This window comes from Mandrillus leucophaeus, unplaced genomic scaffold, assembly GCF_000951045.1.
Source record: "Mandrillus leucophaeus isolate KB7577 unplaced genomic scaffold, Mleu.le_1.0 Scaffold239, whole genome shotgun sequence".
NCBI lineage: Eukaryota > Metazoa > Chordata > Mammalia > Primates > Cercopithecidae > Mandrillus > Mandrillus leucophaeus.
The window spans coordinates 3947558-3962562 of record NW_012102465.1 but is presented as its reverse complement, the minus strand read 5'-3'; the positions used below and the strand labels follow the sequence as shown (position 1 = coordinate 3962562).

The following is a 15005-nucleotide window of genomic DNA, read 5'->3' as shown; positions in this document are numbered from 1 at the left end:
AGATGAGTTATATAGTAAGAATAAGGGTAGAGTTAATAAGTCATCTGATAATTTTTTATGATTTACATTGCCAACAACAAACCGGTAACTAAATTAAAGAGTAATTTGTTGTATATTCACAAGGCTAGTATGCACGAAAAAGCATCACAAATTAGTTAATGCCCATCTTTAATTTGAATATAAAATTTGAAATGGCCATGCTTCATGTAGATTATTAAATGATTTCAAGCAACAAAACTGGAAGGCTGTGAACAATCAAATATATTTACAGTTTTCTCTTGGGATAATGAACATTTCTCCAGTGGGACTTTTTGTAAATTAAATGTGCAGAAGAGATAACAAGAAAACATCTGAGCCCAGAGTACTGCCTAATGGCTGGGCAACATGCATATTTAGCAGGTCAGCTTTTGATAAGACAATAGTATAGTCCATCAATAAGGTGCAATTTAGCTCTGTAAATAGATGGCTGTTAAAAATACTCAGTTACTTTTTACAAAATAAAAGTAGGATAACTACAAGTAAACAGGGCTAAAAGAATCTGTAATGAAGTAATCTTCAACAAGTAGCATTTAGAGACTTCATGAACAATATGAATGACAGCAGGACTAAGACTTTCCCTAATAGTAAATGTAACGAACATGAAAACATTCAGATTCTCAAGAATAAAATGACAAAAGTTTCTATGGGAAGAATTGCACTAATATTATTTCTCTCTTTTTTTATTTTATTTTTTTTTACATTTACATAGACAGTTTTAAAAATACATTAAATCTATAAAACTTCACATATAAAGAACCAAATCTTGAGTTCAGAGCTAGTATAGCATAGTGGTTAGAAACATGGATTCTAGAGGCAGAGACTCTCAGTTCAGTTTCCATGTCTGTACTTGTTAGCTATGTGACCTTGGCTGAGGAAGATAACTTTGCCATGCTTTTTGTTTCCTCATTTTCTCCCTGGAAATAATAATATTATCTGCCTCTTTGGGATACCTTGCATCTGGTAGGTGGTAGATAAATGGTAGCTGTTATTATTTGTAACTTTTATATTGAACATTATGATAATGACCAAAGTATCTACGTGCCTTTTAAATAAAATCCAAGCCCGTACTATACTCCACCTCACCTCTGATGATATAGGAGTTAAGAAATTATTTAGACAGATAGTGGGGGTATGGGAGTTCTTAGTAAGTTTTTCCTTTTAATGAAAAGCAGCCACCAAGTCATTTTCTTTTCTTTTCTTTTTTTAAAATTATACTTTATGTTCTAGGGTACATGTGCACAACGTGCAGGTTTGTTATATGTGTATACATGTGCCATGTTGGTGTGCTGCACCCATTAACTCATCATTTACATTAGATATATCTCCCAAAGCTATCCCTCCCACCGCCCCCAACCCGACAACAGGCCTGGTGTGTGATGTTCCCCTTCCTGTGTCCAAGTATTCTCATTGTTCAGTTCCCACCTATGAGTGACAACATGCGGTGTTTGGTTTTCTGTCCTTATTATAGTTTGCTCAGAATGATGGTTTCCAGCTGCATCCATGTCCCTACAAAGGACATTAACTCATCCTTTTTCTGGCTGCATAGTATTCCATGGTGTATATGTGCCACATTTTCTTAATCCAATCTGTCATTGATGGACATTTGGGTTGGTTCCAAGTCTTTACTATTGTGAATAGTGCCACAATAAACATACGTGTGCATGTGTCTTTATAGCAGCATGAGTTATAATCCTTTGGGTATATATCGAGTAATGGGATGGCTGGGTCAAATGGTATTTCTAGATCCTTGAGGAATCACCACACTGTCTTCCACAATGGTTGAACTAGTTTACAGCCCCACCAACAGTGCAAAAGTGTTCCTATTTCTCCACATCCTCTCCAGCACCTGTTGTTTCCTGACTTTTTAATGATTGCCATTCTAACCAGTGTGAGATGGTATCTCATTGTGGTTTTGATTTGCATTTCTCCGATGGCTAGTGATGATGAGCATTTTTTCATGTGTCTCTTGGCTGCATAAATGTCTTCTTTTGAGAATTGCCTGTTCATATCCTTTGCCCACTTTTTGATGGGGTTGTTTGTTTTTTGTAAATTTTTTTAAGTTCCTTGTAGATTGGATATTAGCCCTTTGTCAGATGAGTAGATTGCAAATATTTTCTCCCATTCTGTAGGTTGCCTGTTCCCTCTGCTGGTAGTTTCTTTTGCTGTGCAGAAGCTCTTTAGTTTAATCCGATTCCATTTGTCAATTCTGGCTTTTGTTGCCATTGCTTTTGGTGTTTCAGACATGAGTCCTTGTCCATGCCTATGTCCTGAATGGTATTGCCTAGGTTTTCTTCTAGGGTTTTTATGGTTTTAGGTCTAACATTTAAGTCTCCAATACATCTTGAATTAATTTTTGTCATTTTCTTTTCTAACAGAGCAGCTTCTAAAATCAAGCTGCAAACATAGACAAGCAAGTTGGACACTTACATGGTGAATGCTGTCAGCTGTGCCAATAGAAAAAGGCTACTTGGGACTAGGCATCTTCAAAATGGTGGCTCCTTCTTCTCTTCTCTTTGCCAGCCATGCATACAGTAAGGAGAAGGCAACATGGTGCAGGCCAAGCAAAGATTCCATTTGCAAAATAAGATTAGGATGGGGCAGCCAGCTTCTGGTGTGTTATGTAAATATCATACCTGGTTCAACTAATCTTTGGGCCCTATGAAAATCAGACACCACCTCATAAGCCTGTCTATAAAATCTGGTGTACTCTGCTGTAGGCTGGAAGTCCCATTTGGGAACCCCTCTCTCTCACAAGAAAGACAGCTGTTCTCCTTGCTCTTTCTTTTGGCTATTAAACCTCAGCTCCTAAACCCACTTCTTGTGTCCTTGACCTCGATTCCCTTGTCATGAGATGACGAACCCCGGTTATTTGCTACTGCTAGTTTCCAACTTTATCTCTCATTTTGTCTCATTCTCCTTGCTCATTTAGCTACAGCCATAGAACTCAAGCTCAGGCTTCTTTTAGGCCTTTGTACTTGCTACTCCCTCCAACTAGAACCCTTTGCCTCTATGTGGTTATTCTTTCTTATCACTTAGGTATGAACTCAGATAACATCTGCTCTAAGATGTAGTCTGAACAAATTAGCTAAGTGGTCTCATCTGTACTATCTATCCCATTGCCCTGTTTTAAATTACTTCTAAATGTAGTTCTCTTACCTTTTGTTCATAACTTTATGTCTTGTCCCTCTAAAAAGTTACTTTCTTATGGGAAGGAGCTTTCTCTTATTAATTGTTCTCTATATTCTCAATATATAATATTCCACTGGGAAAAGACAAAATGTAAAACTATGACCAGATTAATAATGTCAATAATAAATAAATTAGTGAATTTCAATAGATGAGTAAAAGGGAAGATATGTCAGGTGACCAAGTAGAAATGATGTCTCTACAACTTAGCCTTTAGAGAGTAAAATACACCAGATTTAGAAATCGTTTTTGAAATGTGTGTTGAGAGGTTGGAGGAATCTGGGCAGAATATCCTATTGGGTTTTGCTGAATTCTGTTATAGGATTATCCAGAACAGAGTGATGTTTTAGGAAGGATACTGTATTGTGATCTCAATTTCTGATCTGCTTTCCAACTCTAGAAGGAAGTAATAATGTTCTCTCACCCTACACCCTGTACTCTCTCAGAAGAACAGGTATGCCTTTATTGGTTCCTCCTCACAGGGAAATTAACAAGTAACTTGTGTCAGGTAAAGCACCTAACAATATGTCTCATTTGAATATTCATTTGGGATGAGTTTCAGATTTCTCAAAGGCAAGAGTAAATGACAGTAATTGTTTTGAGAAGAAGGAGGAAGATTGGCCTGACTCAATAAGGGAGTTGGATTCTGGGAAGTTAGAGGGATGAAAGAGCAGTGAAAGCCCCCAGAGGTCAAAAAATATCTAAGTGTATCTCACACGTTTTATATTCAACAGTATAGCTGTCCAAACTTTAATTGTCAGATCAAACTAGAGTTGACTGAGAAATTTATTTATTTGGGAGAAGAATATTTCCCCAAAAAGACTAAATGAGATTTTTCATGACAACTCTAAAGATGAAGACTGAACAGATTTAATTTGCTTTAGAAAAAAGAATGGGGCTGGTGTGGTGGCTCACACCTCTAATCCCAGCATTTTGGGAGGCCAAGACAGGTGGATCATTAGAGGTCAGGAGTTCGAGACCAGCCTGGCCAACATGGTGAAACACTGTCTCTACTAAAATACAAAAAATTAGCCAGGCGTGGTTGTGGGCACCTGTAATCCCAACTACTTAAGAGATTGAGGCAGGAGAATTGCTTGAACCCAGAAGACAGAGGTTCCAGTCTGGGCAACAGAGTAAGAGACCAAAAAAAAAAAAGAAAGAAAAGAAAAAAAGAAAAGCGAATGGGATATTTTCTCCCCCTCTAGTGTGGTATACGATTTTCATACTAGGTATGCATATAATTTATTTGTTGGTGGAAGGAGATTAAAGAAGCTCACAGTCTTCTTAGCATAGTAGAGCTAAAACTATTAATCATGAGTCAGCCATATACTTTTCCTTTATAAACACCCAAGAGTTTCTGGACTTCCATGACACTATTAATCATAGAAGCAGGTATTAGTTCAGTATCTTTAACCTATTTTTTAAAAATACTGATTAAACTAGCTGTACATTGCAGTAAATACTGTAAGTTGTCTTCTCAATATCTCCCTTCTTCCTTGCTAACAACTCTGATTTTGTTCCCAGCTATAATCTAACTATATCCAGCAGTGAATCATGATAGTCTAAAGTTAAACTAATTATTTAGTCTTCCACATACTGAATATTCCAGGCTGCTTTGCTGGAAAGTTAAAGCAGAACCATATGGCCCAGTATTGGATAGAGACATAAGAGGGTATCTTACAGGGATTCCCAGGAAAGATTTTGTATTTCTGATAAAAGGAGTCTATGTGGCTGGCACTACCCATTTTTCCTTTCTTCATGCCTTAAACATGCCCATAATTACAGTAGCCAAATTATGACTATGTTACCACAAACATGAAAATAAAAAGTGAACCCTCTAGACATGCCACAGCAGAAAGACAGGAGCAAAATCCTTGTTGATCTTGTTAAATAGTTGAATCAAGATCTACCTACTTTCTCACTCTTTACTTTTTCTTATATGAACAAAATAAACCCTGATTATTTAGGCCATGGTAAGGTTTTCCATCACTTAAAGCCAAAAGCAACATTTAAGTCACCGTGTGTACCAGGCCACTTGCTATACTTAGCAATTACATAATGAATGGATCAATAAGATAATTGAAATAAAATGCACTTTAAAGGTCTGTTCTAACATACTTTTTTCATTTTATCTCAGTCAAATGCAATCTTATCTACCCAAAACTGAATACAATCAGACAATGGCAAATGTTGCTAACTCAACAAAATAGACAATGGAATAGAAAGTGACTATCATTAAATAGTGCAGGTATCATTTGATAGGATGGCCAAAAAAAGTCTGCTTGTTCCCCCACTAGAAATTGTGAGAAGCATCAAGATATGTGGGATTAATCTGAATTAGATTATTTTCCTTGAATGTTCTTCCTAATCTCTGTGTCTTTCCTCATTCCTTTCTCTTTGTCTGTAATACTCCCCACCATTTCTTTCTGTGAACCACCAACCCGACCGTTAATACGGCCTCCTTTATGAAGTCTTACCTGATCCTCCCTAGAAAAATGTTCTCGCTCCTGTTCCGATTCTCTCAATGTGAGTACTGTGACCTCCTCTGCAATACCTATTATTCTCTCAGTTAGGTATTTCAGAAATGAAATTGGAATCATTGTAAGAGAAATGTACCACAGAATGGACAGGGTTAGAGTTGGCCTTAAGAATAACTGGATATGAGCATTTAAACACGAAATCCTGGTCTTTCCCATTTTCCCTATGTGAACCACTGATGCACATTCTATCATGTTCAGGAATTGAATAATTACTGCTTCCAATAATTTTGTGAATATTTAAAATATGTGGCTTAGTAGAACCATTTTACTATCATGAAAGCATTTTATAAAATTCATATTCAGATGACATCTTAATTTATCAAGAATATGTAAAAAGATGCAATTGAACTAAATGGACTAAAGACGCTATGAAGGAAAATAGCCTATTGAAGAACGATGCACATATGTTTGCAAACAAGTATAACCACAATGCAATGTGATAACTGTTATATTAGTTGCATATATAAACTAGCACAAAAGAAATATTGAAATGTCTGCTAATTCCAGCTGAGAGAATCAGGATAAGCATTCATGAGTAAATATTTGAGGTGGATCTTGAAGTTCAATTGGTATCCAAAGTCAGTAGGACATGCACAAAAAAGAAAATAGCCTGGGCACAGGTACTATGGTTGGAAAACAAATAGTATATACTTGGAGGATGGGAACAAACTACTTTTAAAGCTAGAAAATCTGCGTTTAACTATTTAGATCATTGCAGATATGTAGAAAAGTTGTTGCTATAAAAATAAGAAGTAATACTTAGGAACAAATACACTTAAAAACAGATGTGTCACTGTTTCTAAAGCCCTTCCCAACAGAATACAGCTCAGAACCTAACTGTTGGTTCACAGAATTGTCTACTGATATCCAAAGATACCTTGGAAGTAGGCTATCAACATTTTGGTTACAGATATGATACTGAAATTTTTAGTTTTATTTCTAAGACTGAAAAATATTTACAAATGTAAGTTTTCCCTTTTTAAGAGTGACGGATTTATACTCTCTTCCCACTTCTATAGTTTCCAATCTTCATAAACACACATTTCCTTTAATGGACAATTATTAATTAATTGTTAGTTAAGAAAAGAGGTGTGACTTCAAATATTTGCTAATTAAAATATATATTTTTTAAAATTCTACAGTTCAAACTAAAGACAATAAAGTCAATGATCTTATTCATTCCAGACACCTGAGCACCCCATATAATTTCAAATATAGGTATGTCCTACAATGGCCACTATTTTTTCATCAGTAATCGCAAGCTACATAGATGTCATGTATCAAAACAAAAAAAATCCAGATTTCCTCTTTGAAACCCATAAATATTTTAGACAAGCAGAAATGCAGGCCCGGTACAGTGGCTAACGCCTATAATCCCAGCACTTTGCGAGGCCTAGGCGGGAGGATCACTTGAGGTCAGGAGTTCGATACCAGACTGGCCAACACGGTGAAACACCATCTCTACTAAAAATACAAAAATTAGCCAGGCATGGTGGTGGGCCCCTCTAATCCCATCTACTAGGGAGGCTGAAGCAGGAGAATTGCTGAAACCCGGGAGGGAGAGGTTGCAGTGAGCAGAGATCACGCCATTGCACTCTGGCCTCGGCAACAAGAGTGAAACTCTGTCTTCAAAAAAAGAAAAAAAAAAAAAAAAAAAAAAAAAAAAAGAAGAAAGAAAAGAAAAGAAATGCAAAATGATGCAGAGCAAAAACCATTATGTAAACGTTGTGTCATTCATTTTGAAATTACTTTAAAATCATCAGTGGCCGTGTTAGAAAACAGAGAAAGAGAAAGAGGAAAGCAGATTAAATTAAAAAAAAAAAAGTTTTCCCATCTGAGCAGATCACACCAATTACATTTGAGCAATAGTACTCAATATCATTACTTTTAGTCCATTACATAACAATACTTGTAAACACAATTTGTTTGGACTATTATTTTTCTTTAGGAAGATTCATAAGAAATCACATTCTACACATAGTTATGAGAATTTAAAAATGTGTATTCAGCATTCATTTTGTTAATTTATGTTTAGTTAATGTTAGTGATGTAACAATTTTAACAGGTAGAAAGAAAAGCCCTGAAAGAAATAGATAATGTCTCAGTATTATGCACAAAAATGTTTTCATACAATGAGTCAGTATATTCTCTTGGCTCCTATTTCTTATACCATTAAGATAGACTCTTTACACAAACTATAATTTGATTCAAATTCCCTTTAAGATCCCATACGATTATCTTTGATACTGTAACCTTTTTAACCTCTTAGTTTCTACAATAATTTCCATTCATCTGACTTCTTGAGAAAATGTATAGGAGTCAGTAGATTTTCTCAAGCATTCTAGCAATAAAGATTTTTGAGTATTGCTACTTATTTTGCTATACAACATTAACGAGTGTGCTGACCTTCCAAGAATCAGTATGATCTGATAGATTGTAAATTTATTAAATACATAGGAAGTAACACCTCTTTTATATGCACTTTAACTTATTAGCACAGAATCCTGAACAGAGTAGAAACTCAAGAAATATACTATTTGAATAGAATTTATTTTTCATTGGTGTAATTAGTCTGTTTCTTATATTATGGTACTAGTAAAACACATTCATTTAATTCATATTACAGTTGATGTAACCCACCTACCTCTGGTTCTTAGTGTTTTAACTTCAACTTATTTAAATAGTCAAAATAGCTGACTTTAATATAATGAGTTAATAGATCTGTGAGAAAGAATTTGTTATAAAACAAGTCAACACAAAAGCAGAGCAAACTGAAAGCTTTAGCTACTCTTTAGTGTGAAATGACCTGAAGCCTTTTAGTTATCATTTATAACTGACCAATGATAATCATTGCACTTGATTATCTGCATTTTTGCATTTTTGTAGTATGCATTTTTGTAGTTAAAGATGGGAGTTCAAACATTGGATTTCCATCTGACAAAAGTTTTATTGTATTTCTTAAATATTGGATGAGGAGAATCTTGCTACTTAAAAATAAACTCTGAGTCAAAAATTACTTAACCTCTGTAAAACCAACTGAGTTGTTTCAACTGTAAAATGGCAATAACTAAAATACCTGTAACTTACCAGGCTGTTGTTAGGGTCACACAAAATTATATATGTAGAAAGGAGCTGTAAATTAATCATCAAATATTGGGCATCATTTCAATTTGTGCAATGTAATTATTTAATATACATGCAACACCCCAGTGTTTGACCATTTTACTCTTCTAAAATACTTACTGGTATACACAAGTTGAAAGCCTTCATCTGTCCCTTCAGAATCGGAATTAAATTCTAGCCAGAGCTGATTTGAAGTACTACTAAGTGTCAGTCCACGCATAGATGCACCAGTAAAGGCACCTAGTAGATGAGTTGTTTTATCTTTTCCATCGTAAATCTGTAAAATATATTTATAATTTAAATGTAAATGTGTCAATAATAATTCAGAGCATGTATTTACATGTATGAAAAAGAGAAAAGTGTACTTTTTCTAAATCAGATCAGTACATTTCCTAAGGATAACTAAATATATTGGTTTCTATGAACACAAGGTTAAGGAAGTTATAATTCACATGTATAATTTTAAAATTCCAAGCTTAGTATACTTTAAGTAAGACTTAAATCAGGTGATATAGCTTCTGTTCTTATTATTTTAAAAATGCTTTTTCTGGGAGACAATTTAAAATTAAGAATACCTACCTAAAGATTGGTTTTGAAAGTTGGTTACTTGGTTAGTTGGCTGTTTCTCTGCAACTTTCTCAAGGAGATCAAACACTTGCTTTTCCAACAACATGATTAATATAAAATATATTTGTGTCTGGTGCAGTTGTAACTTTTCCATGTTCGTTAACTTGTTTCATATTTGACATTTTAAAAAATATTAAGTTAAAGGAGTTCTAAATGCTTTTAGAAACAACTTAATAAAGCAAAAATACACAATAAAGAAATTGATAAGCTCCCACACATCATTCTCATTTTTCTGAAGGTATAACTACTTACTGTACTAATTTGTTTTTCTTTTATTAACGCATTATAGACATCTCTTCAGGTCATTAATACAAATTCTTCTGTTTGAGAGATGTATAGTGACTCCATCATAACTTGCTCTACCATTCCCGTATTAATGAACTCAAGTTTTTGCTACTACAAGTAATGCTGATACAAACACTCTTTTACTTGTAACCTCGTGTTTTTTGGTACTTGTACTTCAGTAAAAAAGTTCTAGAAATACGGGATTCCAGAAATATGGGATATGAAATATGGGACATGTTCATATATTTCTAGATAGTTTTCTAAAAAGTATGTAGTAATTAAATCCAGGGTTTACCAACAATGCATATTACCATTCCTTTTCCTGTAAGGCATGCATTCCCAACATAATCATTATGACCTCCAAGGTGTAAAAATTGGTTCTTGGGAGCAATAATATTTTAGATATTACAATGATTTGTGGTTCCCTAAAGATCAACTCTCCCTGACAGACTTTATTCTATACTATTTTGTTTCACGGAGTTTCATGGGCTTCTTAGGTGAACAATAATAACAAGAAAAAGTGGAGAATACTGCTTGAAATTACTGGTCTGTTAGCTCAGATTGCCTTACTTACTCATGGCCTGGTGCTAGAGTAAAAATTATGTTAGATTCCACATCTAGGGATCTTGCCATAGCATAAGTGTTCCTCCATAACTACATTGATGTCACCTAAGAGATGATTTTTAGGTGGTATACAATGGAATATTTTGTTATTATTATATTAGTCTGTATATTTTTCTTATAATTGATAGTTGGTTTTAATCCAATGATTTATTTAGAATGTTTTAATATGATTTTAAATAAAAACTTGTGTATAATTAACCTTTCTTTCAAAGTATCTTTATTAGAATTTAATGTTAAGGTTATGCCAATTTTTTTTCCAGGGCCCCTAAATGTTCTTTTCTAACCACATTACCCTAAACATTTTCTACAAAGAAATTCTAAGTTTCCACTGATAAGGCCTTTCTTGCACGCTCCATTTGTAATTGATGGAATCTATAGACTTATGTATACCCTCTAGGCTTCTACAGTTTGTTTACTTGTTCTTTACAGCAGAGAGAAAAGGTAGAAATAAGAGAAAGTGAGGAATTGAGAGTCTTAAGTTCAAGGCGACATGGTCATTGAATTCCTAACAGCAAACATTGCTTGGTCTCTCTCTTTTTATAAACACTCTCAAGTTTTTAAAAAATGTACATTTACTCTTGAGAGTATTTGGATACTAGAGGGCTGTATACACAAATTTCCTAATATTATCAGGGAATACCTTGAATCCCTGGAGGAATCTAATTTATCATGCAAATAAGTTTCTGTTTTAGTTAGAATTTCTGTCTTCAACAAAATCAAACCAAATGTTGAGGTTGGTAGCTCAGGAATGCATGATTTTGGTTTGATTACATAACATTTAACTTTTCATTTCTTAAGAATAGTAGTCATTGGGGATAATTCAGAGGTAAGAAAACCTTGCTTGTGGCAAAATATAACTTGCATGTCTGTCAGTTTCAAATGTTCAATATTCTCAGAAGTATGCTTCTGAATACATTTATTTTATGATTCTATATTACATAGTATATAAATTCTGTGTTTAGAGCTGCACATTCACAATCAAATCATTTAAACACTAGATCCAGTGGATCTTATTTGTGGTGATATTATCGAGATATCCCCAATAATATTTTCCTTGTGTTACCCTTAACTTCTCACCAACATATAATTTAATTGTTATGAAAAATATAAACATAAATAAAATATAAACAATTGTTTCTTGGATAAAACTACTTCTCTATTTATGTGTGGATACATTGTAATAACTTTCAGTTTGCCAAAAATAGCCAAATAAAGGGAGAATATAAATAGAGCAAGTAATTAATGTAACTGGGGAAGTAAAAACTGGTTGTTGAAATTTGTTTTTAATTTCTTTAAAAAGTCTTTCCTAATTTTTAAAAAATCTTCAGGAGTAATGAAAAGCAAAAATTAATGATAGATAGTAGAAACATTATACATATAAATTTTTCCTATATGTAACAATGTAAAAAGTAACAAAATAAGTCAACATTTAGTTATTTAGTTCTATGCCTGTGTTAGGTGCTGTAACTAAAATTAAAAAAAAATAAAATAGTAAGACATCATTCTTAACCTAAAAATAAAAAAATATATATAAACACAAAATTCTCTGTATATTCGGTTAGAAGCGTACAGTATACCTTTTTTTTTTTTTTTTTTTAAGACAGGGTCTCTGTCACCCATGCTGGAGTACAATGGTGTGATTTTAGCTCACTGCAGCCTCAACTTCCCCCAGCTCAGGTGACACTCCCACCTCAGCCTCCCAAGTAGCTTGCACTATAGGCACGCCCCACCAAGCATGGCTAATTTTTGTATTTTTTGTAGAGATGGGATTTTGTCATGCTGCCCAGGCTGGTCTTGAACTCCTGGACTAAAACTATCTCTATATCTTGGCCTCCCAAAGTGCTGGGATTATAGGCATGAGCCACTGAACCAGGCAGTACCTATATATATGTTTTTTGGTTTTTTTTTTAAGAAAAACTTTTTATAAGACATTTTTTTAAAAAACAATCATTTAAAGAAAGGGCATGATGAAAGAGCTAGTACTTTCAGGAAATAAAAATTATTTTAGGTTCAGCTGGGTGAATCTAATTCAGCACCAAAATCTGCTAGCTACAATGTATTTAACATTGTTGAGTCAAAAGGCAGAAAACAAATACTGTTGAAGCTCCACTATAATCATCAGAATAAAATGAAACTGGATCATTCAACTATGAAATTTTGGAAGCATGCATAAAATTGCTTAATCAAAATGAAAGGCAAGTGTTAATTAGGAAGCCTTTAAAAAGAGAAGAGTTTTATAGTAATGATCAAGTCAATGCTATTTAACTCATAAATAAAATCCTTCAAATGTAGTTAAATAGATGAAAACATAAAGGCAACAAAGGGACAAAGCAGTATAACCAAAGATAAATTACTTTTAAACTAGTCATGAATACAAGCATACAAATAAGAAAACAAAACGAACAAAATATGCCTTTTGTTCAAAAGTAAATATATAGTACAAAGTGATTAAATTGGGTCTGACTAGAGCAATAGGACTTTTATTTGAGACTGTTACTGCTCATATTTCTATTCTAATTAAAATCAAGATCTTTAAGCTTGTTTTTGTCTATTTAAGTGTAATCTCCTTTTTCTTTAATGTATATTATTATTATTAAATTGACTTAAGGATTAATATCATGAAAGGTATTGATGGCTTTTATTAATGTTAATGAAATTATTTGATGAGAGTCTAATTTGTTAAGATGTTGCAATTGTCTGATTATTTACACCAGAACAAACTAAAACTTAACATTGCCATGTTTTAATTGTCAAACCTGTTTGTAATAAATCTGGTCCTGAAATTAGTTATGGTGTACAGACTCTCCTAAAGCCAGTAGGTTAAACCGTATTATAACAAACTACTTATCAACACCCCAAACTCTTGCTGTTGTTGTGAATGATATATAAATATATAAACAGAAAGCATGTTCTAACTCATTTATCTAATGAATTAGCAAGTGAGGTGTTAACCTGAATCCAAGAGCAGAAAGTAAATATAGAAGTAAAATATGAAGACAGAAATTACACATACATATATGTATAATTATATAAACCTCCAAATTATTCCTGTTCTTGGATCCTAGCATTTTTACTTTTGGTCATTTGTTTTATAGGTTGATTTGGAAATTAAATACATTTTCTAAAAACGTGAATTAGATGTCAAGTGTGCATATAAAATAAAGAACAATTTTTATAATGGTTAATCAAAAAAGGCTCTATTCTAAAACTTTTTATATTCTCTGCAAAGATAATGTAAAATAGAGTAGAGAACTTTTATTTGCATTCAATTATTTAGGTTTCTAAAGTAGTTACATAATGTATTCTCGATTATATGAGCTAGTATGTTTTAGTGAAGGAGAAGGGAAACAATGAAGGACCAGCTTTCCAGGGACAAGCGGTTTTTGGTTGTATAATAGAGCTGAAGTTCCAACTCTACATTAAAGTTCTGCAGCTTATTACAAATCATTTTATTTTCCTGATACTTAATGGAAGAGGATGAAGGGTTTTATGAGGCCTGACATAGCAGTCTATACAAATTGGCACTTTGAGAGTGCTTTTGAGGGGAGAATTAATACAAGATTCCAATGAATAGCAAGCAGAATTGGCAGATATGTGTGCTGGACATATAAGATCACTGGTGTGCTAAAAAATGTTTAACAACCAGCTCTCAAACAAACAACAACAACAAAAAACTGTTAAATGTATATATTTGTATATAAGGCTTTTAAAATAGCATTTATTGCAATAAACAAACTTTTCCTAAGAAGGGTTAGAAAATAAAATTTTAGGCTTTGGGAGGCATACCATCTCTGTCACAGCTACTCAGTCCTGACATTGTGGCACAGGAGCAGCCATAGACAATATGCAAATGAATGGACATGGCTTTCTCCCAATAAAATTTTACTTACAAAAACAAGTGCCAGGCCCAGTTTGGCTCTCACACTGTTGTTTTCCAATCCCTGATTTTAGGGAGGTGTCGAGCAATGTACAAATGGTAATAAAATATACAATATTCATGACTGTACATTTCATATAACTAATTGATTTTTAAAGAATGCTTTTACTGTTTTTGCCAGACTTTTGTGTATGCAATTTATGATTGCAACTGACAAACAAGAGTATTTCCTAAATAAATACTGCTTGATTGTTTTTAATGTTAACAAATAAAAGGAAAGTGAAAAATCAAAAACAAGGTTATGTCAGAACTTCCTGAATTTGTAAATGATATGAGCAACTATTGGTTAATTGAATAATAGTTTTCAAATACTGAAAAAAAAATTCTTCAATATGTAGTGCTATTCATAATGTAATGGCCACAGACACAACCCATTTCCACTTACATCTATATAATAAGCAAACAACAAGTTAAGTCATGTTTTGTAGCATTTGCCAGTTTCCACAGTGTAAATATTCCCATTGGCCAACATCAAGCTATCATTGAATGTGAATGTGATGTCACTGAATGTGCAGTTGGGAAGAGACGTGAAGGGGCACAGTGTGGCATGGTATTTCTACCATAGGGATACAATATACATAAATAACCTCAGAAGCACAGATAATAGTAAAAGTAGTACAATAATTAGGAAATTAAAAAAAATT

At 33.5% G+C, this 15005-nt stretch overlaps 1 protein-coding gene across 3 annotated transcripts in view; it reads right to left on the bottom strand.

The window, feature by feature from the left end:
- CSMD3 (CUB and Sushi multiple domains 3) overlaps positions 1 to 15005 on the bottom strand; it is a 1277440-nt gene that overhangs the window by 337090 nt on the left and 925345 nt on the right. For all 3 annotated transcript variants that reach the window (XM_011982326.1, XM_011982327.1, XM_011982328.1), the window contains one exon: positions 9009 to 9165. In XM_011982326.1, coding sequence (XP_011837716.1) covers positions 9009 to 9165 — 157 coding nt within the window. The remainder of the gene's footprint in view (positions 1 to 9008; positions 9166 to 15005) is intronic.